This window comes from Halyomorpha halys, unplaced genomic scaffold, assembly GCF_000696795.3.
Source record: "Halyomorpha halys isolate HHAL.00 unplaced genomic scaffold, Hhal_1.1 Scaffold132.1, whole genome shotgun sequence".
Classification (NCBI taxonomy): domain Eukaryota; kingdom Metazoa; phylum Arthropoda; class Insecta; order Hemiptera; family Pentatomidae; genus Halyomorpha; species Halyomorpha halys.
The window spans coordinates 275,943-299,590 of NW_027109437.1; the positions used below are offsets into that span (position 1 = coordinate 275,943).

Consider the following 23,648-nt stretch of genomic DNA (forward strand, 5'->3'; position numbering starts at 1 on the left):
ACGTTTTTATGAGTAGTGAACTTTTCCAAAGTTCTTATTATCAAACCACAAAGTTTACATTGTAGATAAAGAAGCCATCATAAACAAAAGAATTATCTGCTGATTAAGTGAGAAATATTTTTAACCATTACATAAAAAAAGAAGTTTATGAACAAAAGTCATTGTATAATAATGAATCGAATGCCAGAGCTGAAATATACTTCTCTTGTCAAGAACTGTGCATGATTCAATATAAACTTTTGTTCTTGATGCTCTATTATTTTTTGAATTCCAAGCGCTTGAGTAATTTTCATCTGGTCGGTAATATTGCTACTGTGAAGTTTATTTCAATATAAAATTATATACCATATTTTCCTTTAAGAAGAAAGCAACTACAATGCATTTGTTACAGTTTTTGTAAACTAAATAATTCAACGCATCAAATTAATTCTAAATATTAAACTGTAGAAGAAAACATTGAAGAATAAGGATATTTTATATTAAAGCTCGATGTCATTTGAATGCCTGTTTCAAGAGAAAAGCTGATTGACTTAATTGTCCCGAGCTTATACAGATTAATCTTAATCCACAATGGAATCCTAAAGCACTATTTTTTTTATGAATCTTGGACTATTGAAATGCAATCAATAGAATAAAAATCACACTGGATCGTCTGTTTCACTGCTTATAAGCAAGGAACGTTCAGTGAACGAAACAGTCGATTTTATAAATAAAATTGGCTAGCTTGAATCTCCTTGGTTTTAACCTCTATTTGACCACGTATATCAGTCTCCACATAATGCACCATCCACTACCAGTATTTAGAAATAATGTATAAACAAAAAATAATAATAGATTCAAGAAACAAACCACCAAATAATAACATTATGATTAATTTGACAATGATTTTTAGGTTCTCAGTGCTGAGGACAGGGAGAGATGGGGAAAAGCCGTTTTTCTCAAGAGGAATGTGAAGGATTGGGAAAGGAAAAACAAAGAAAAGCAAAGGCTTAAGGAAAAAGAAAGGACAAATAGGTTTGTTTATTTTACTTTTAGTAAGGTTGCTATTGATACACGGAATATACTTTCTTTTTTTTATATATATTAAAAACAAACCCAAATCATTAAGTAGTAACAAAATCGTTCCCATTTTGGATTTCTTTTATAGACAATTATTTATATTTTCTCTTTAGTACCCCATCCAGGACTAAATCTTGACACCTAACCCCACAGCAGATCCTTAGTTTATCATAAATGCACAATTATTTTCAACATTTTCCTTTATTGATATTGATAAAGTTGTTAAACAAACATCTTATCTATAAACTTATTTATGGAAATTGAATACGATAGGTTTTCTAAAATATGAACTAAAAATTGTGATGTTAATTAGGAAACCTTTAAAAAGTTGAGTACTACCAATCTAAACTGAATGAAACATGTAGATCAAATTTATTACATTCAAAAACACTGAATAATGTTCTATTTATGTAGATGTATAGTATAAGTATAGATAAAAAAAAATTAAAGCAATCCGTTCTAACCTAATACAAAAAAAAATGTACTGATATAAGCTCTATAAAATAAAAGTTTTTGCAGTAAATAAAACAAATAATGTAATACAAGTCCATCACACTTATCGTAAATATTTATTTTGATGTAATCTCTTCAATTAGTTCAAAAAAGAAATTAATGATTTACTTAGTTTCGCATTTTATTTGAAGAAGTTTATTATAACTTACACTTGAGTTTAGTAACTGTATTTTTTTTTTTTTTTATTAGATAACAGGTAAGTATTGCAAATACTTGTACTGTTATATAGCAGGGGTCAGGGGTATTCATGATCTTTAGTTTTAACATGTTGAAGCGTGTTATGGAGTAATATTTCCTTCTTTTACCATGTTAAAATGATATAACATATAACATGGTTGAGAGTCTGTTAAATAGATAATAACGTCACGCAACAGACCAGTTGAGCTCATCTCCATTTTGTTTGATGTGTTAGGTTACTTCCTCGTAGTTTGTGTTGTTTTTTGTATTAGTATTGTTTTGAATGTTTCTATACCTAATAAAGCAATGGATGACAATAATAATAATGTAATGACAGTTGTCTTAGTTCACCTTGATTCTCTTCCTCACAAGTTAGAAGATCAACAGGACACTCAGTAGCCAACTTATACAACTTCCACTTTTCACTCAATTTAACCATGTTGTAATAAATTATTTTAATCAAAACTTAGAAATAAACAGTAACATAAAGTTTTGGAAGAAAATTTTATAAAACAAGTTGCTCAGAAAATTCGCTAGGAGCTCTTATTCATTTGACATGACTTAAAATAGGGCTGCTTACAATCCTATGCTTATAACATTTTACATTTAACACATCATGAATACCCCAGTATTGTAATACAAATATCTATACAATATGAGGCTAATTGTGGCTATCTTTCCTCTCTTGATTCTAGTTACTGAATTCATGATAGCCATTAATCTGGTATGTATTAAGTTATGTATGAAGATCGGTTAATTGAATCCTTAATCGTTTTTAAATTAAATGTTTAAATAAATTAATTAGTATCCAGGTTGTCTAAAAAAATCTTTATTATTTCTTTACAAGTCCATCGTTTACAACAGTTAGTAATAGGGTATTCATGATGTGTTAAATGTAAAATGTTTTACCATGTTAAATGTTATAAGTATAGGATTGTGAGCAGCCATATTTAAAGTCATATTAAATGTGTAAGTGATCCTAGCGGATTTTCTGAGCAACTTAACTTGTTTTATAACCTTTCTTTCCAAAGTTTTAATTAAAGTAATTTATTACTTACAACGTGCCTAAATTAAGTGAAAAGTGGAAGTTGTGTAAATGTTTGTCTACTAAGTGCCTTGATGAACTTCTAACTTGTGAGGAAGAGAATCAAGATGAGCTAATTGACAACTGGCATTACATTATTATTATTATTATTATTATTATTGTCATCCATTACTTTATTAGTTATAAAAACAATCCAAACACAAACAACAAGCAAGTAATATGTAAAATACTACATTGCTTTTTGTTAAATGTTATATCATTTTAACATGGTAGGAGAAGGAAATATTTCTCCATTATACATTCAGTTTTAACAATTTTAACCAACATTATTACTAATAATTCAGCATACCTTAAATATAAATTTGCCCCTCACATTCAATTATTTAAAAACTTTTTGTAAGCTATTCTGCCCAAGTCATTAATATCAGTCAAATCACCCTTTGAAGCGATAAAAAAATAGGGATTGATATTAATTAAATAAGTCAATTATAACCTTGACCTGAGTGTATAGAAGGTTAAAAATAATGTGTTGATAAGAAATTAATAATAGTGTTAAGTTGATCTGTAGTCAGAAGTTTTAAAAACTAATGAAATTGTGATAAAATAGCTAATTAGATTTGAGGATGGCCGAAACGTTGAACTTATAAAGAAATAATAAACAGTATTTTGAGGCTTAACTTGGATAATAATTAATATATGTAAACATAAACACACCAGTCTCAAGAAGTTTAAAAGATAATGCATTGTTGCGTGATACTCAGGCCAAGAGGAAAAAAACACAATGAACCGAAAACAAACAAAGATTTTTTATTGTAGTACAAAATTAGCCAAAAGTATGTGCACCTCACCTTTTTTTTCATTTTACACTCCTCTCCAGGGAAACATTGTTCACGAATGGGCTGTTCAAATCAATCGGTTATCTATCATTTCTCTCCTCACAAACAACAACACAAATGTTGTTTGTTTTATATTTACAAAATATTTATTTTTATTGTTTCTGTATCATGAAGGCATTTTCGAGGTGAAATCCAAAAACAAAAAACAGACTTATATTAAATTTTTTCGATAATTTTCTCAACATTTAAAAAGTATGCTTATCTGATTATAAAGGCCTAGAGGTATTAGCACAGTAGTTTTATCAATTGATGTCATTTACCTGCATGTTCTATCATATTTATTTTTTATGTACATTAGAAACTTAGGTACTTCTTAAAATAGCTTTCTGTATTAAAAAAAAAAAAATTGAAGAACATATTTTTTAACAATATAAATTTTTGCAGTGGTGAAAACAACAAGCTAGCTGATCACGATGGCAAATGTTTACTTCAAGACGAAGACATGGTTATATTCTCATATAAGGATAGATTACTGTATAAATCTAAAGCTCTGACAAGGGCTAGACTTGTAAGTACTAAAAAATCTGTTTCATTTAGTGTATTTTAATTGTGTTTGTGTATCAACTGATCAGAGACCTGATGCAATGTGTATCAACTCTTAATAAGAGGCCTGGTGCAATGCTTATTCAGTTTGGTTATTTTGTTTCTACTCAAGGAGCTGTCCAAATATCCATAGGACATTAATATATTATAATATCTTAATATGTGCTGATTCACATTTGCTTAATTGCGTGCATGTGCAAGCGCATAGATGGATGGATATTTGGATTGCTGGTATAAGCTCATCTAAATTTATAGCCTAACTGTTACTTTGAGTTGATTTTTTTGTTTGTTTGATGTTAATTTGTTTTATTAATTTTCAAAATTGACAATGATTCAATTTTTGTAACAGAGTCATAACAGAGTTAGCCGACGCATGCTGGAACGTGTCCAGAGGTGGCACGAGAGGTGGGCTAGGGAGAACGTAAGCCCGCCAACTGAGGAGCGAAGTCGTGCCTGGTTCCTTGGGAAAGTAGAAGGAATTAGACCCGGTCTTGTTACAACTTCACGATCTGATAATTCACTGTCGCGGCCACCTTACAGGCCGTACAACAGGTACTCCGTCCTGGCTAGGTAATGCTAATGCGGTTGAAACGTCTCAAGATCCCTCAAGTTTTTGTTATGGTATTCTGTCTTTCTTTTATTAATGTATATAGGTATATATGAGTGAAACAAAACAAAATAATTATTGATGGTTAAAACTTGTATATATTTTTTTTAAATGTTCAGTTTTTGTTTGATTTTTTTTGTATGTATATCAATTTATTTATTTTGTAAGTAAACAAATTGTGAATTTATGTATTATAAATATGTAAAGTTTATTTAGATTATGATGGTTTACAGTCCTAAAGAGTTCTTGCTGATAGTATATCAGACTTTTAGCTTAAGATTTTTTTTCTTACCGTCGGTCTTCCCCCGATATGATTAAAACATTAGATCTGCTATGACGAAGTATGAATCATGATATGATATTTTAAAAGTTTATGGCACCGGATCGCCGATATTTTGATGTAAAACTATAAGCAATATGAATTTATAACAATAAAAGGAACTTGGAAAGGACTGTGTAGAGTACAATGTGTAAATATATATTATCTAAGTGACACTAAGAGTCTCTTCTCTGGGAGAAGCCTGTGTGAGCAATGTTTTTGAATATACGAGTTGAGGAGTTTTACTTCTTATAGATTTGATATCTCAGGTTATTTGTTATATTTTTTATATTTAAAAAAATAAAATAAAGATAATCAATTGTGGGAGGGTTCTTAATGATATTTCTATGCTCATTGGTCACACAAGCGCCCCCCCGATCCAGAAACCTTCAAACAACTCGTCTGTATATTTGCATATATATATATTTATATATATACATATACACCATAAAAGAGTGATATATAGAGTTATATTTCGGCACGTGAGCATGTGTATGTATTGTATCAATATTTATTCATGAAATTGTAGTCGATTGTAGATATTGATTGGTTCATTTAAATTGTAAGTTGTAAAAAGTATTCTTAACGGCTTCCTAAGTCGTGGGCAATTTTGTTACTTTTTGACATGTTATTTATTTTACATTTGTATATTATATATATCTGTTGTGAAATGGTAGACTATTTAGGTGTTTGTAAATATATATATATATAAATAAACTTATATATATATTTTTAAGATCACAGAGAAATAAAATGTATAAAATTAGTGATATGTTAATAGTGTTAATTATATGAATACGTTTTATACCTTGTGCCGCTCATTAAACCAGTATACATTCCTATTAGAAAACTTTAAAATTGATAAATTACTCAGAATCTGGGATTATTGTATGATATTTAATTTCTGTTGTACTTTCAAAGAGAAGTTATAAAGCTCGGTAAATGTTTCCATAAGTAGTCATAAATCAGGAGCTAAATTGTTTTCTTTTAAATAGTAATTGTTAATTCCGTTACATTGGATAGCCCAAAGTGGGATTTAGATATTAATGGCAGAAACTTAATAAATATTACATTACTAGTGCTTGTGCTTTCTTAAAACATCTACCGCAGCATTGTTTTTAGAATTCTTTCGTTAGGTTTATAACAAGATGTATTTATTGTATAGAACTGTCGAAGAAGTACAAATATATGTATTTATGGTTTGTTATATTTTTTTCTTTTATTTTTTTAAAAAAAATTTAAAAATAAAAATCGAACAATCAGGGAAGTGTATCTAGAGCGGTGCCCTAGTCAGATTTTAAAAGGGCCCTCCCCTGTAAATATTTAAAAAAAAAAATTGTACTAACTTTAGCCGATAAGAATAATTTTTAAGCAATAGATTTTTTAAATAAATATTTTTCTAATTTTCATGTTTATACCTACGACTTTCCTCAATATTGTCTTGTCAGCTTTACGATAAATAGTTGGTGTCAAGATTCTGCATTAGTGTTGAACATTTTAATGCCATGCTGATATACACATCCGCAGTATTTAACAATATTGAACTCTTACCATCAGAGTGTCCTAGAGCTTTATAGTCCGGACAATTGGGCTCAAAATAAGAATTTACCTGGAAAGTTTTCATAATTTACAACGCCATGTTTGAGGGCATAGAGCATAAACTGGAGGTTTACTTCCTTTCCATAAAATACAAGCTTAAAATATATTTTTTCGGTGTTTCTCCCAAAATTTGAAAATCATGCATTAAAAAAAAAAAAATTAACCCATATACGAAATGAAAAAAAAAAATAGTTAATTTCTTATATTTTTGTACTCGTTAAATTGTTTTCATCTCTGTATCCAATCTTAATTTAATAGGAATCTCTCTGAAATATTTTATCAAAGTTCTGAAAAAACTAATTAACTTCTGGTTTGTAGGGTGCTAATTTAAGGTTTTAAACTTAGCCTCCTTAATTTTTTTTCATAAATTAAAAAAAAATTCTAAAACTTATAAAATATGCATTATTCAAACGGCTTCAGTTGTATATAATTAAACACGAAAATTACAATTTTAATCCTGATAATGAAAAGATGGTTGGGGAATGCGGTCAGAATATAACACCAATAAGTTGAAATAACTTATTTGTGTTATATTCTGACTTCAAGTTGAAATAACTTACTTGTGTTATTATTTTGACCGCAAGTTGAAATAACTTATTTGTGTTATATTCTGACCGCACCCCCGGCCATCTTCTCATATATTTAATCCTTATAGTTTTCAAGATACTAGCAAAAAAATTATTTGGATAGTTTTATTTTTCTTTGTGAAAAAAAATTGGTGATGTCAAAGTTTTAAATCATATAAGTATAAAAATGTAGTGAATTTGTCCTAGTTTAGTTTACTATAGATTGATGTTTTTATTAAATTGTTGTGTTTTCATGTTATAGGAGCTAAACGGAAAAGATTGATTTTTTTTTTTTAGTTTATTTTTACATCCAGTAAAATGTTAAGTTTACATAATTTAGGGAGAAGAGCTAGGTCCGTTTCATTTAAACTAGTATGGCACTACAGTTTAACGAAAAGCGTGTTTTCTGGCTACAGCACAAAGGATGCCTGATCGAGTATACAGCCATCAGTGGTGAAAACTGAATTGTTCGCCTGTTGAAGAGATAGAAAATATTGAATAAATAAAGGTTTGCTGGTATTTTATTATTAAAATTGAATAAATTATACTCATTAAGTATAAAGCTAGAGATAACATGGGGTTCTTGTGGGTTTTTTTCTTGATATTTACATAAAAACACATCTAGTAATCTGGATTTTCTCTTTAAGAAGTCTGGTGAGTCAATTCATAAAAACATTTTTGAGGCTAATAACTTCCAGTTGTATGAAATTTGTATTAAATTATCGTAACATGGTACAACGTTTCGGGACCACTGTCCCATATTCATGTACTTTAAACCTCATAATTTCATATAGTAAATCATGAGGTTTATTCTTGGAATGGCTGTGCTAAGGAGAAGGGAAGATGCACAAATAAGTTATGGTAGAAAAGAGAAAACAGTGTAAAGTGTGACATGATTTCCTTTATGAAATTATGAGGTTTAAAGTACATGAATATAGGACAGTGGTTCCGAAACGTTGTACCATGTTATGATAATTTAATACAAATTTCATTCAACTGGAAGTTATTAACCTCAAACATTTTTTTATGAACATCTAGTAAATTTGATGGTGGATTACAATGGTATGATAGAGGTTTATAGAGAAACCACCTATATGCAGCATTCTTATAACATATCTATATTAGCAGGTCTTGAGGTCATCTTTTCAGGTACCTGGGAGGATTGACAGAAATGGGAGAGGGAGCAAGGTTAGAAACTAGTAGTTAGGGAGTTTGGAGGAATTGTTTGATAGGGAACAGGCTGTCCATAGCTCAGGTGGTTGAGGCACAGGTCTCCTAGGAACTGTGCCAGTTTTGAATCTGGCCTGGGGTATTGATTTTGCTGTGGCAGTCCCATGGAATGGAGGCTTAACCTGCTACCATGGTTATAACCAGATAACCCTACTTTGTCAGAAATGAAAAAAAAAGTTACTTTGGGAGCATTAAGGTATGTCTTTATAGATGAATTTATTTGTGACAAAGAAAGGAGCATTGAAGGATTTTGGTTTGTAAGTTGGGTGGTTAGAGAGTTTATAATGGAAGGAATGATATGTGGTTCTGGCTAGATTAGTTACATATTGAACTTTAAGGTCTTTATGGGTGAATTTATTTGTGACAAAGTAGGAAGCATTGAAGGATTTTGGATTGTAAGTTAGGTGGTTAGAGTTTATAATGGAATTGATATGTGGTTCTGGCTAGATTAGTTACATATTGAACATTAAGGTCTTTATGGATGAATTTATTTGTGACAAAGTAAGAAGCATTGAAGGATTTTGGATTGTAAGAGGTTGTATAAATAGTGGTAAAAGAGAAATAATTTGACTGTGATTTTTAATGTATTTTTGACATATTAGATATAAATGTTTTGACCTGGGCAGAATAGCCTGTATGGAGTTTTTTAAAATGGTTAAATGTCATGTCTCATAGTAAATTAAGTAGATTGTCCCTGAAGATGGCCGAAACGTTGGACGTGTAAATGAAATAAATGTTTTGAGACTATAATTTGGATAGTGTTTTTGAATTATTTAGTAAAAAATTGCCAGTCTCAAGAAAGAATTTTAAGATTATAAATAAATACTAAATTTTGTTTATGACAAATTAAGAAGAATTGAGGATTTTGGGTGGTTAGAGAGTTCATAATAGGAGTATTCATGATCTTTAGTTTAACATGTTAAAGCGTGTTAAATGGAAAAAAATTGCCTTTTGCCGTGGTAAAACGAAATAACACGTAACATGGCTGAGAGTCTGTTAAATGGAGAATGACGTCACACAATAGACCAGTTTTGCTTGTTGTGTCAGGTTAGTTCTTTCGTGTTTGTGCTAGTTATTATTTCATACCCCTGTAATTAAATCACAATGGATAACTTTAATAATACAACGGAGAAAAAAAAACAGAAGAGGTATTAGCAGACCGCCTTGTTTTGGAGCGATTTGAATTTGAAAAGGAAAGGATTGCGGAGGGGCTGAAGCTTCGTAAAAACAAAATTGAATTAAAACTAGAGCTTTTAAAGAAGTCCGATTGACAAAATAATTGAACTTATTGATTTCATGTCAAATCAACACATTTCAAATACTTTTTTATTTCATAATCTAATAAAATTTGACTCACTCTAGGCATGTTGTAATAAATTACTTAAATCAAAACCGAAGTAAACAATAACATGAGGCTCTGGAAGGAAAGGTTATAAACATAAAGGCTTATAGAAGTTGCTCAGAAAATCCACTAGGAAATCTTATGGATTTAACGTTTAACATGACTTCAAATAGGGCTGCTCACAATCCTATAGTTATAACATTTAACATGGTAAAACATTTTACATTTAACACAACATCATGATTACCCCTAATGAAAAGATTGATATCTGGACCCTGCTTCATAATAAAGTACAAACTAATACCCTTAGTATTGTAGATTTATCTTAATTCAAATACACAGACTTGTACAATAATAACTTGTACTTTAGTATTTTTTAATTCCTGTAATACCACTAACAGTCATCCCTATCATGAAAAAATAAGTATTAGTATTATTACCACACTATTTTCTACACTTGTACTATCAACTAATACTATTAGCTTTCATTATGAAACAGAGCCCTGGTTGGGGTTAGATCTGTTGGATTTGAACATCAAGGTCTTTATGGATTATTTTGTTTGTGAAAAAGTAAGGGATGGTTTGTACAGGAAGATGGTCAGGGTTTTGGATTATAAGTTGGGTGGTTAGAGAGTTTATAATTGAAGGGTTCTGGTTCGGGCTAGATAGGTTACATATGGGACGTAAAGGTTCTTGTAGATGATTTTATTAGGCAAATCAAGGAGTAATTAAGTGTTGTATTAGTCGCAATTGACGTGCAGTTTTCAGTTTTTTCATCATAAACTTAATAGAAGAAGGAGAATTATTTTTTTCTTGAAGAAGTTTGTCGGGGGGTGCGGTCAGCAAAGAACAACATAAACAAAACCATATTTATTTATTCTATGCCTGGTTTTGTTTATTTATGTTGTTCTTTGCTGACCGCACCCCCCGACAAACTTCTTCAAGCATTAATCTATGGTCAACTATCTACACCTCCTCATTGAGAATTATTTTTATTGCTAAAGTAAGACGGGGATTCATCAGATAAGTCTTATCCTCTTTGATATTATATGTCAGGATTTAAATTAGGAATGTTTAAAAATTGTACCTCTAAAGGTAGAGGTACATTTTTTAAGACGATCGCTAAGCTGAGGTGAATTCGCTAACGCGCGAGCAAGTGAATGGGTTGCTTGGCTGGTACTAGTCCCGTGACGTTTGGTTTATTATTTATACTAAGTTTTTTTAAATAAAATTTTTACTTTCATTTGCATGTATATGGGAAGGGAAAATATAGCTATAGTGAAAAATTTGTAATTCTCTTTTTCGCTCACGTTTTGAAGTCCTTTGAATCTCGTAAAATGATAGTGTGTGTATATAGCCTAGCGAAAAACACGATGAGTCATACAAATTTAAGGCGTATATGCCAGCAACTTAATCGATCGGAAGTGGCACTTTATAGAATCGATTTTTCTAATTTTATTGATTTTGTCAAAAACTTTTTTGAAGGTGCCAAGCCGTTGACAATTCGCGTATGTGAATGGGTTGCTTTACTTGGCCGCTATAGCCTGAATTTGTTGTCGAGAGTCGGTTTTTGGACACAGATAAAAGGTTAACATAGGTTTAAGGTTTGATAGTTGTTATAATAAGTTTCATATTTTATCTCATTTATTAATATTTAATTTCATTTATTCTTTTAATTTTTTATTGTAATATAAATAATATAATCGCAGTGCAATGGGTGAAACCACTTGTACTGTTTGTCCCTCTGAGGAACTAGTAGGTAGATGGTACACTCGGATGGTTCCTTTGTCGACCTATTAAGGGGCCTCTACATGTTGGCCAAGCCATGGCGAACTCAGACATACGCGACCATGTGGATGGGTAGCTTGGCTCGTTGCCGAGCCGTCCAGAGTCTGTTTTTGGACACATATCAAAGGGGTTCGTGAGAGCGCTCGTGTAGCATCTCCACCATTGTTCTTTGTCTAGTTGCAACTGAGAGCTGTCACTTTTCATATGTTGTTTAAGTACACAATATGCACTAAAATAACATATTTCTTAAATAAATACATCGTTTAATAACATTTATAAACAATTGAAATTCTTACAATAAATTAAAAATGACTTGCACCACTTTCAGTCCCACATGTTGAAATAGTTAATACAATACGTTAACTTCAATAACACAATACCCAATAGGTTAATTCTTTATACGGGAAGAAGAATAAACGTATTAGTATATCTTTACAATTTAATCTTCCATTGTAAACATTTTTTACAAGATTATATATACAACCGCACAATTATGAACGTTAAAATAAAAGATGAATTCAATTAATTTTTATTTAATTTTAAGCTTATCTAGTCCTATTTTTGTGTATTGTTGTCATCCACCATCTTCTTTGTCGTATTTTACGTTTTCTTTTGTAATAAAAATAATATAATCCCAGGGCAATTGCTGAAATCACTTCAACATCCTCCATGTTTGCCTCTCTGAATAACACTGACATGTGGATGGTCCGCACTTTGTTTGTCGAGCATTTGTACGAACCTCCGATCCGTGGTGAGCGGACAACATGTGGATCCACCTTTATAAGTCTCCGAGTGGCCAATTGGTAGATCCGTCTTAGAAATATATTTGTGATATGTTTAATGGAAAATGTAACTGATATATTTACTTACAATGGACTGGGATTTTAAAATATACAATCCCGAGTTCATTTAAGGTTAAGAGATGAATTATTATTAATTAATATATAGGGAGATGGTCAGGGTTGCGGTCAAAAGAGAAATAAAAATAGTTAACAACTAATATTAATTAAGAGTTAGATATTGAATCTTAAGATCAGGAAAATTATGCAAATGTTTATAACACGAAGAGCACATTTATCTGTTCTAAAGTTATTTTGCAAGACGGATATGTTTTAATTTTTTACGCTTATTTGTATTTTATGTTTCGCGCAAACAGCTATTAGTTCGTTAATATCTTTTGTAAAATATTTTCTTCAGCTGTGATATTTCTTGCTCAAAGCCTCAGACAACTCTCGTCGAGGCCTATAGCCTAAAGGCTATCTTCTAGATGCAGAAGAAAAGTGATAATAAACTCCACTATTCAACTTTAATAATTATTAGAGACTTTTAAATTAGCCATTTACTTTTTTTACTTTCATTGCCTCACTTATAGATATAAGTATATGTTAGTCTTAAGTTTTTCTTGTATTTGTTTTTTCTTGCTTACATGTATAAGATATATTTTAATGTAATTAGATTGTATTATTTTATTTTATTTTTTTTTAGATGTTTTCAATAAAGATCGTTTCATTTATTACAAGATTTTTTTCTCAAAATACATTTTGTTAACTAAAAAACTTCTCAACATACAGAAGAATGAGATAAACGGAGTTAACTTCTCCCTCAACATTTATCTCAAATTCTTTTTCTGAAACATATCTTGTAATAAAATGTTAACTTATCTGTTATTGAATTTGTTGTCAACTGCCAAAAGTAATTAAATCAATTTTATTATTAATTTTGTGTACTACAATGTATGTATACAGTACTTAACGAAGTACCTACTTGTACCTGTTCTTGTATTGCATTGATTTTGTACCAAAGAATTATGTTAATATTTTTGATCTAGGAAAAGATGTTGTGAAGCAGTAAATATTAGGTTAAGACAGAAATATTTTTATTATATATAAGTATATTATGTATGTATATACATATATAAATCAACATGGTTGTGTGCTCATATCAACTTATGTAAATAGGCATGTATTATTTTTTTTTATTTTGCTTTTTAGAAGAATTGTGTGAACTATTATTATTTTTTTTTTTATTGGAAGAAGATAGTCGGGGTGGCAGTCTATAAATATAAATGAATACCTTTATTGACGCCTCCAGGACTATCTTCCTTCAATTTTTTTTTTAATACTAAGAGATATTTTTTATAATTTTCATCCTGTTTAATTTTGTTGTTAATATATGTTTAATATTATGGATCCATTTATTTATTTTTTGCCCACTTCATTTTATCTTTTTTTTTTTTAATTACCATTTCCAATCCTCAAATATATATATATATATATATATATATATATATATAAATCAATTTCCAAAGTCATTAAAGCTGGAAAATTTTATATTGTGATAGGAGATAATTAGATAACAGGAGTTGAATCAATCAGACTGGGAACTGTTAAACTCACCATAGTTCTTACTCTCCTATTATATTAGGGGTATTCATGATGTGTTGAATGCACAAGATCTCCTAGCGGATATTCTTATCAAGTTGTTTTATAACCTTTCCTTCCAAAACTTCATGTTATTGTTTACTAATAAGTTTTGATTAAAGTAATTAATTACAACATGCCTAAATTAAGTGAAAAGTGAAAGTTTGACTACTGAGTGTCTTGTCGATCTGACTTGTGAGGAAGAGAATCAAGATGAGCTAATTGAGGTTTTTTGCTTGACGCCATTTTCTATTTAACAGACACTCAACTATTTTAAATGTTATATTGCTCTAGCATGCTAAAAGAAGGAAATATTTCTACTATTAACAGGTTAAACATGATCATGAATACCCCTAATATAAAAATTTCCTGGTAGAATTGACCAGAGTTGCCCACACTGCCTCAGTTTTTTCATCCCGCGTCACTCAATTTACTCCTGTATATATTTTTTACTTGAGCTGTAGATCGTCGGTGAAGAAGTTCAACTTCAAAAGAATTCAATTTTAAGTTGAAGAAGTTAAAAGATGTGATGTTCGATACTCATTGATTGTCAATTGCTGTTAAATAATGCTTCATAGGTAAATGAATGTGTTCAGAAACCCTTGTCTGCGCATAGAGTGACTTTTTGAAATTTGAATCTGGGAAGTGATCTTATTTCTTCCCCCTCTACTCAGTACCCTCCCAATACTTCAAATCATTAAAGATTGGATCAATAAACAAGTGTAAATTTGTATTAGAAGAAGGTAGTTGACCGCATGATAACCATACGGCCCATAAAGGTATCAAAATAATAACAAAAAACTTTTTATTGTTAACCAACGTTTTGCCCCACTTTGCTGGGCTTCACCAGGGTTAAATAAGTAAGCAAGATACAAACATTTTAAAAACATTCGTACATTAAAAATAAAAAAACATTTCAAAACAATTTTTAAGTGTATAAAGTATATAAAAAAACTAAAAATAATAACAATATGAGGAAATATACATTTTGGTAGACTGGAGACAAGTTGTTAATAAATATAACCAGAGACCTGTTTCATAATGAAAGCCAATAGTATTAGTCCATAAATACAAGTTTACAAACTATAAAGAACATGCACGAATAACTTTTGTTACATGATGGGGACGACTATTAGTCATATTACATGAATTTAAAAGTAAAAAATTATCTGGAAGAATTGTATAAGCCAGTGAAATCGTACGTACCAAATAAAAACTATAAGATCAATAGTATTTGTTTGTACTTTATTATGAAACGAGACCCTGGTGTAATATAAGTTCTCAATATCAATCTAGACCCATAAATTTTAGGTTATTACTCATTAAAACTAGTTTTAAATATGGTAGAGAGCAAGATGTATAAGTGGTGAAGATATGATATAGCTGAGCTATAGTAATATGTAAAAGGGGATTGTGAGAAATCGGATAAAAATGAACAATATTCATAAAGACTGGGATAGCAATTTTTTCGATAGAATCGACCGATCGGAACTGCAACTTTAAAGAATCGATTTTCTCAAAAATGGCTCTAACGATTTTGATTAAACCCGGTACGTCAATGTACAATTGAATGTTCTTTAATAGCAAATAGGTCTGACCTCGATTGAAATAGTTTTACATGGCTTGAATGACGAATGTTAGAAAAATCTGCCTCTAAAATACCTTTCATATTGATTTTATGCTGGATTTTGCGTTTAACACTTGCCACAAATGTTTGCAACATAAAGGAAGCAACAAAAGTATACACACGCTTGTTTTGTTCTTTTGATTTGTTTCGACTATTAAATTCGATGTAATTTATTTTCATTATAGCGGATGTTGGGCACTCGCCGCGAATCGGAGACTTGTACAAATGGTCGGTAAACAAAGGAACCGTCCAAGCGGACCATCCACATACTAGTGTTTTTCAGAAAGGCAAGCATGGCGGACGTACAAGTGGTTTCAGCCATTGCATTGGGATTATATTATTTTTATTAAAATAAAATGAGATTAAATATAAAACTTATTGTAACAACTAACAAACAAACACGTTTAACTTCCTAACAGCTCTTAGTTGCCACTAAACAAAGAACAATGGTAGAGATCCTACACAAGCGCCCTAACGAACCCCCTTTGATCTGTGTCCAAAAACCGACTCTTGACGGATCGGCAACAAACTTAGGCCAACTCGAAGCAGCCAATAATTACAACCAATCGGTTGGGTTACTTGCCAAATTTACCTACTTCTATCAAAAGGGTTCCGCAACCTAATATTGGTTTATTGAGTAAGATCATTCATTTCCGTGTGTTGTATAAATAAAAAAAAAATGGACTGTATATATTAAAGTAACCTCCAGCACTAATGATCTATAAATAAAAGGACCCACCAATAGTGCTCTTGGTGCTGAGGATGGAGGAAACCAGAGGGACACACTATCATTCTGTACTTTTATTCATTTCACTGTATTCTGAACCTTATTACTTTAAGGTACTATATTCTTAACCTTAGTACCTTTTTTTTTTTCAGTGGAAAAGAAAAAGAAGAAACCGCTTACTTTTGTAGCGACTCCGCTACTATTTACTGAACAATGCTCTGACTATCCCTACCTAGCACTACCCAGCTGCCGCAACAAGAACTACTATAGTCGTTAGATATGAAATGTTGAAATGAATAAACATGAAACGTATTTCTTGTAAATACTTTGAGTGTACAAATAAATAACCATGTTATATATTGTTATATTCCTAAATGTCCTACTTGAATCAATAAAGATTACAAATGAATCTTCTGATCCACTAAAAGCTAACGTCTTACACTAGCATCTCTCGATGGCGTTTAATAGCCCAGAAAGTTGGCTAAGCACCAACTTGGCAAACCTAGGGGTGAATTTCCCTTTGAGGAAACCACATCTTTAGAGAGTAATGAGTAACAGTATATATAGTGGATCAGTACATTTTAGTGCTATTTTTGGGATGTATATTGGAGTTTTATTGCACTCTGACTTCTCTGAGGCTCTCCTTCCTGAACCTTTTCCCTCTTTCGTTAAGAGCTTTAGCTAGTTCCTTTAGGATTTGGTATCCCCTTCACGACCATAGGCTAGTTCCCTACGTTCTGTAGTTTCCTTCCTGCGAGGATTTACGGCTAGTTCCCGTAAAACTCATCCTGTCATTTCATTTATTAACAAGCTACTTAACCTAATTAACACGCATTGTCGAGGACTTCAGAAATAGAGTTACCTCTCATCTTCAATTGGAGTCAGAACTAATCAACTATTCACAGTCACCTCAACAGTATTATACGCACGCCAATTCGACAACGGTCGGCGCTGACTGACTGATTGACCAGCATGCATTTTGGACGTGCCCTATGGTATAAACTTTAACGTCCATCTTTGGTCATATCGTGTTGGGTTCGTTTAAAATAAATTAAAATGTTAAAATAAAAACAATTTCAAAGATAGTGGCTCTTAGACAAGACAGCTGCCTATCATACATAAAAGGAATGAACTCTCTCCTCCTTCTTGAGAGTATTTTATCTGCTTTTAAGTTCCACAAATAAGGTTCTTTATTAATTTGGTAAGCTATGATATTAGTTTTTTATCCCCTCAAATTTTGAGGTCATCACCTAGGTAAATATTAGATTTACTATTTATCTTTGTTTACCTAATCATTCTACGTCCTACTTTTCTGTTATATTTCTATATACTGTGAGCAATAAATTAGCGAAACTACAATAGAAAAAGAAAATAATTTCAAGCATATATAAAAACTTTGCTGATACTATTATAATATGATTATTTTAAGAGATGGAAGAGCCTTCTTTATTTCGACCTTTAGATTCTTTTCTGAATCAACACACAATTGATTCAATTTACTACTGAATCAATTTTACAAAATAATAAATATAAACAAAATTAAACTTATTAAAGATGGCAACATTACTAGCTTGTGTAATGGTCCTTACTGTGTAGTTATAATACAGATTTAAGTTAAGTTAAACATAAAAACTAACCTCATGTTTTCACTAAATCTGATATAACACCATTTTTTCGTCGAGTGTATCTCAATTTACTATTATACATTAATCATCGAAATAAACGCACTTTTTTATCTATTTTGTTTTTTTTTAATGAGAAAGATTTTGAGGTATTTTGATAATTTTATATTTATTACTGTCTACTTATGGTATTTTGAACTAAGTACTTTTTATACCTCTTTGGCCTAGAAACTGACTAACACGCTTAACCTTACTGAAATTACCTTTTATTAAGTTGTCACGTGTAGTTTATGTTTATCGTGTATATATATTTTTCTATAGAGAGATATAATAGTTAACTAAAATGCCTATTTATAATTTTAAGAAAATAACAGTCGTCCCGACTGCCAAAGTAAGAGTTTTAACTTGTTTATTTAGTTCTTGTCTGTTTTTCTAGTTATATTTATACATGATTTGCAAGACTTCATACCTTATTTCGTTATTTTCAGGATTTTATTGACATAATATTGTCTAAAACTCAGAGGAAAACACCTACTGTTGTACATAAACATTACAAAATATCAAGAATTCGTTCATTTTATATGAGAAAAATTAAATTTACCCAACAAAATTTTCATGACAGGCTTTCTATGATCATCCAAGAATTTCCTAAACTTGATGTAAGAATATTTTCACATTTTTAAATTTATTAACTTTGGTAGCGAAATATTAATGTTCTCTTGTTTATTTCAGAGTGTCCATCCCTTCTTTGCAGATTTAATGAATGTCCTGTATGACAAAGATCATTACAAATTAGCTTTAGGTCAATTAAACCAAGCAAGGCATTTAATTGATAAGTAAGTTTTCTTTTCTTTTGTATCAATTATCTTTTCTGTCGTTTCTTTTCAACTTCGACTAAAATATTTTATATACTTTAACAAGGGAAGTATACATTGTCCAACAATATTAAAATAAAGTTTTCAACGATTTATTTAAACATTATAAATCGCATTAAGTTAGTTGCAATATGAGTTGTAAGATTGTAGTTAAGATATGGTTCATTCTCTACTAGTGCTACAATTTCTACAACAAAAAAAATATTCTAATTAATATTAATAATAATAATTCCAATTAATATTCTAACAGTCTTAATATCTCAAAAATTACCAAACTGTATGATTAAAAGTAATAACTTTGTAAAAAGCCAACTCCTTGGACAGGAGCTGTTTGTAGGAATCCTTGAGAATGACCTGAGAGGTCGAAACGTCGGATGTTAAAAAAGAATAAAGTTGAGAGAAAAAGGATCAAAATTGTTTTAAAAAGAAACTAAACCACTCTCAAACAACTACATTAATAAAAAATAAATCTAAAACTTATTTATTTGTACCGATGTTTCGACCTGAATTTCAGTCACTTTGAACGGAATCTTCGCTTAAGTCAGCCCGATGAATGAATGGCTGAAATTTAGGTCGAGACATCAGCCCAAATATATAAGTTTTGTTTATTTGTATATCTTAGCTGACAGTTCCCCCTGACCATCTCATATTATTGCTTTATTCAGATCACAATTATCGATAACCACTCACATTGCTCACTTCTAAGGGATAATCAAACCCTTTATTTATTTATTTTTCTATAATATCTTATTTTTTAATTATTTAAATTTTATCTTTGGCTTAAATAAGAAGCTGAGCCTTTTATTCTGATTTTTCTAATCTTTTAACAAATTAGATATGACTGTGAACAATATGTTTTAGATTTATCACTTCTTTGCTTTGACACATCTCACTAAAATAAATAAGGTTAGATTTCCTTTTGAATTGGATGTATTCCAAAGAAAGCAACGTTAACTTGGACATACCCTTTACTGAGGCCATTCTATAGAATTTTCGAAAACTAGCCCGGCTTTATTGATCAACAAAGTAATCCCAGTCTATATTACAATTTATAGAAAATGTAAAATACAAAATTTTAAAAAATAATTTTTTTGTCAGGTATATGGAGTGATATATTGAGTTAATATAACTTAACTAACGTGTCCAGTTAACACAGTACTAGTTCTGTATGTTAGTGCCTTTTGTTTAAAATATTTATTTAACTTATAAATTGGTAATGAAATATTTATTGATTTAAATTTATCAATCGAAGCATTTTTAGGATTGAAAATTAAACCTTAAAAATAATACAGTGTAATCTGGGTTATCCAAATAAATTGCTGCATGGGGGTGTTCGGATCAGAAAGTATTAGGAAAAAATTCAACAATATGAATATACATAAATATATTTATTTATTTAAATATTATAATTTTATTGGAATATATAAATATATGTAATATATAATTTATTGGAAATTTGACAGTAAAAATTGTTTTCTATTACATCTCTAGTAATGCTAAATGATGATGTAATTTGTTAAAACTATAAGATTGTTCATTTGTAAGTAAAAAAAAGTATGAATAAAAAAAACTCTATTTAAAACTTGATCAAAAAATGAATTCTACTTATTCATATTTAGTTATACAACAAAATTTGTTATATACATATTTACACTGTTAATTAAATTAGTTTTACTAAATGAAATGATTTATACAACAGATATTATGTATTTCTTATTCCAACCTAATATATTATGAACACTTACTTCTGCAAGGAATGAGATAACCTGATACGTAAACTGTAAATATTTCCTCTTTCGATTTTCATGGTGATTTTAGTAACTTTCCTATAGATGGGGAAGTTAAAGATGTCCTTTACACATGTGCACTTTTATTTGAAAACAAGTGTGTTATTGCTTACTGAGTTTTTCAGAAAAGTAACCTTTTTTTATGCCAATTCAGATTACTGGAATTTATAAAGTACTGAAGTTAAGATTACAGAGATTATACACTGTATTCCTTTGACAAAACATGACAAGTATCGGTTATTAATTTATCATCTATACTTGCCCATGCTCAGAGGAGAAGGAGGTGAGTTAAAGTAAAAAATATAATCGCAAAAGGAAAAAAAAACAAAACAATAAAGAATAAATTGCTCTGTAGGCACCACATTATTTTTTCCCTTGGAAATAACGAAAATTCTGAAACGATGACTTCAATATACCCACAATATAACTACAGTATACCCCTATTTAAACAATTATTGAATTATGACCACTGGCGAATACCTTTACATTTAGATTACAGAAAACCTAGTGGCGATACCTACCCATCTGTGGAATTATCGTAATATTCAGTGAACAAAAAAAAAAAAAAAGTAAATTAACAAGTTCAAAGCAATGTCTGTCTATGCATAAGAAAGAACAGCAGAACTATATGTTATTATAACAAGTTGAATTAATTTTAATTGTTTAATTATTTTTCAGTGTTGGAAAGGATTATTTACGTCTTCTGAAGTTTGGAGATTCTTTATATCGGTGTAAACAGTTAAAGCGTGCAGCAATGGGAAGGTAAAATTTTCTTGCTGTTGATTTTCTTAGTTAATTTCTTTATTAAGAAATCTATTACTTATAATATTTTATTAAATCCATATGTCATTTATTAAATTTGTACAGAATGGCCACTATAATGAAAAGACAAGCTTCGAACCTTGAATATTTAGAACAAGTTAGGCAGCATTTGGCTCGATTACCTTCCATCGATCCTTACACCCGAACAATTATTATATGTGGCTTTCCAAATGTAGGAAAATCCAGCTTCATCAATAAGGTAAAGATAACAACCTTTAATTTATATGAGAAGTCCATTTTCTTAAAAATTGATTATTTTATCTTAATTTTATTTTTAAGGTCACACGAGCAGATGTTGAAGTCCAACCTTATGCTTTCACAACGAAGTCATTATATGTCGGTCATACTGATTATAAATACCTGAGATGGCAACTTATTGATACACCTGGAATACTTGATCATCCGTTAGATGAGCGTAATATAATTGAAATGCAGGCAGTTACAGCACTTGCGCATTTAAGGGCTGCGGTTATTTATGTTATTGATCCATCTGAACAGTGTGGACACTCATTGGAAGATCAAGTTTCGCTATTCAAGTCTATCAAACCTCTTTTTACTAATAAGGTATTTCCTAAATATACAAAAATGTTAGCAAGTATCAATTCATTTACCCATATCAAATATCATCAAAATTAATGTTATTTTCTAAATGTTGAAGGCTTTCATAAAAAAAGTAATAACTTAATCTTTAAATTTATTTTCAAATTGACTAAATCCTCGTTTTTGCTGTTACTTTCTAAAACAGAAGTTTTTTATTTTGAATTCCATGTTTGTTTATAGTTTGTTTTATTTAGTCAGAATTTTTGATAAATGGATGTTATTAGTTAATTAGGGTGGGGAAATGTCCATGATGTTTTAAAATATAATTAGTAGAATGGCCCATACTAAAAAATTTTGAATTTTAAAAAAGCTATGTAAATAAAAGAAAAGAATCAAATTCGTTGTGAGAAGATTTTTATCACAGTAATAAGAAATTAAAATTATTTATTATGAATTGATAAATTCTTAAGTTATTTTTGTGAAGAATAACCTTTGTATATATGTATAATTAATTTCTTTCAGTTAGTGTTTTCCTTAATTTTGAAGTCTTTATTTGTTTATTTATTCCAGCCTGTTTTGGTGATTGCTAATAAATGTGACGTTTTGAAAGTAGACGAATTATCTCCTGAAAAGACGAGTTGCTTAGATACGTTTAAAGATGCAGGAATCCCAATCTTGAGTATGAGTACCGTAACTGAAGAAGGTGTTTCAGAAGTCAAACAAGAGGTATCTTTCAAATCACTGATAACATAAATTTTATAACCAAAACTTATTGTATTTTTTGTTTAATTTTTAATATCAATTCAGTTACTTGAACAGAATATAATATAATTATTGCTCTGTTCTAATTATAATTTTTTTTTTTTTTTTTTTTAAGGCTTGTGAGATGCTACTTGCTTACAGAGTAGAAACCAAATTGGCTAGCAAAAAAGTCGAAGGTATCCTTAATAGATTACACGTGGCTTTTCCAAAAGCTAGGGATGAGAAATCTAGACCACCATTCATTCCAGGTTGATTATTGCTAATTTTTAAAAATAGATACCCTTTAATATTAATGTATCAAATAATAAATATATACATATAGCTAGTGTATGTAGAGTGCCATTTAGAGAAGATGGTCGGGGGGTGCAGTCAGCAAAGAAAAACATAGATAAACAAAAAATATTTATTTATGCCGACGTTTCGACCTGATTTTCAGGACTATAAAAACAAAAAGACAACAACCATCATTTTGAGAGAAAAAAAAATTATATAAATAAAAATAAAATAGATAAAACTATATATATAAATAAAATAATAATGATAAAAATAAATAATAGACTAAAAATTGGAAATATACACAATAATGGAATGGAAATATAAACTAGTTGATTACTAACTATGGACAATTTGTTGCTCACATTTATATGTATATAAATAATAATGTAATCAATCTACTACTGCCTTGTCCATAGTTATTAATCAACTAATTTATATTTGCATTCCATTATTGTGTATATTTCCAATTTTTAGTCTATTATTTATTTTATTTTATTTTATATATT

The 23,648-nt window shown here is 29.9% G+C and overlaps 2 protein-coding genes across 9 annotated transcripts in view; both read left to right on the plus strand.

The window, feature by feature from the left end:
* The window catches only part of Sin3A (SIN3 transcription regulator family member A), a 59,970-nt gene extending 43,180 nt beyond the window's left edge, over positions 1–16,790 (plus strand). For 4 of the 8 annotated variants that reach the window (XM_014416694.2, XM_014416695.3, XM_067047608.1 and 1 more), the window contains 3 exons: positions 893–1,014; positions 4,075–4,198; positions 4,583–6,563. In XM_014416694.2, the coding sequence (XP_014272180.1) occupies positions 893–1,014; positions 4,075–4,198; positions 4,583–4,807 (471 nt within the window). In that variant the 3' untranslated portion in view covers positions 4,808–6,563. Of the gene's footprint in view, positions 1–892; positions 1,015–4,074; positions 4,199–4,582; positions 6,564–7,664; positions 7,833–16,610 lie in introns of those variants that run through there. The other 4 variants (XR_010843490.1, XR_010843491.1, XM_067047607.1 and 1 more) reach the window with 4 other exon arrangements.
* A 1,524-nt stretch (positions 16,791–18,314) lies between these two features.
* Non1 (nucleolar GTP-binding protein 1) overlaps positions 18,315–23,648 on the plus strand; it is a gene marked incomplete in the record, with an annotated part of 11,365 nt that continues 6,031 nt past the window's right edge. Inside the window, 8 exon segments of the mRNA XM_067047610.1 lie at positions 18,315–18,471; positions 18,569–18,739; positions 18,813–18,916; positions 21,421–21,504; positions 21,610–21,763; positions 21,844–22,128; positions 22,675–22,830; positions 22,982–23,114. Of these exon segments, the coding sequence (XP_066903711.1) occupies positions 18,424–18,471; positions 18,569–18,739; positions 18,813–18,916; positions 21,421–21,504; positions 21,610–21,763; positions 21,844–22,128; positions 22,675–22,830; positions 22,982–23,114 (1,135 nt within the window).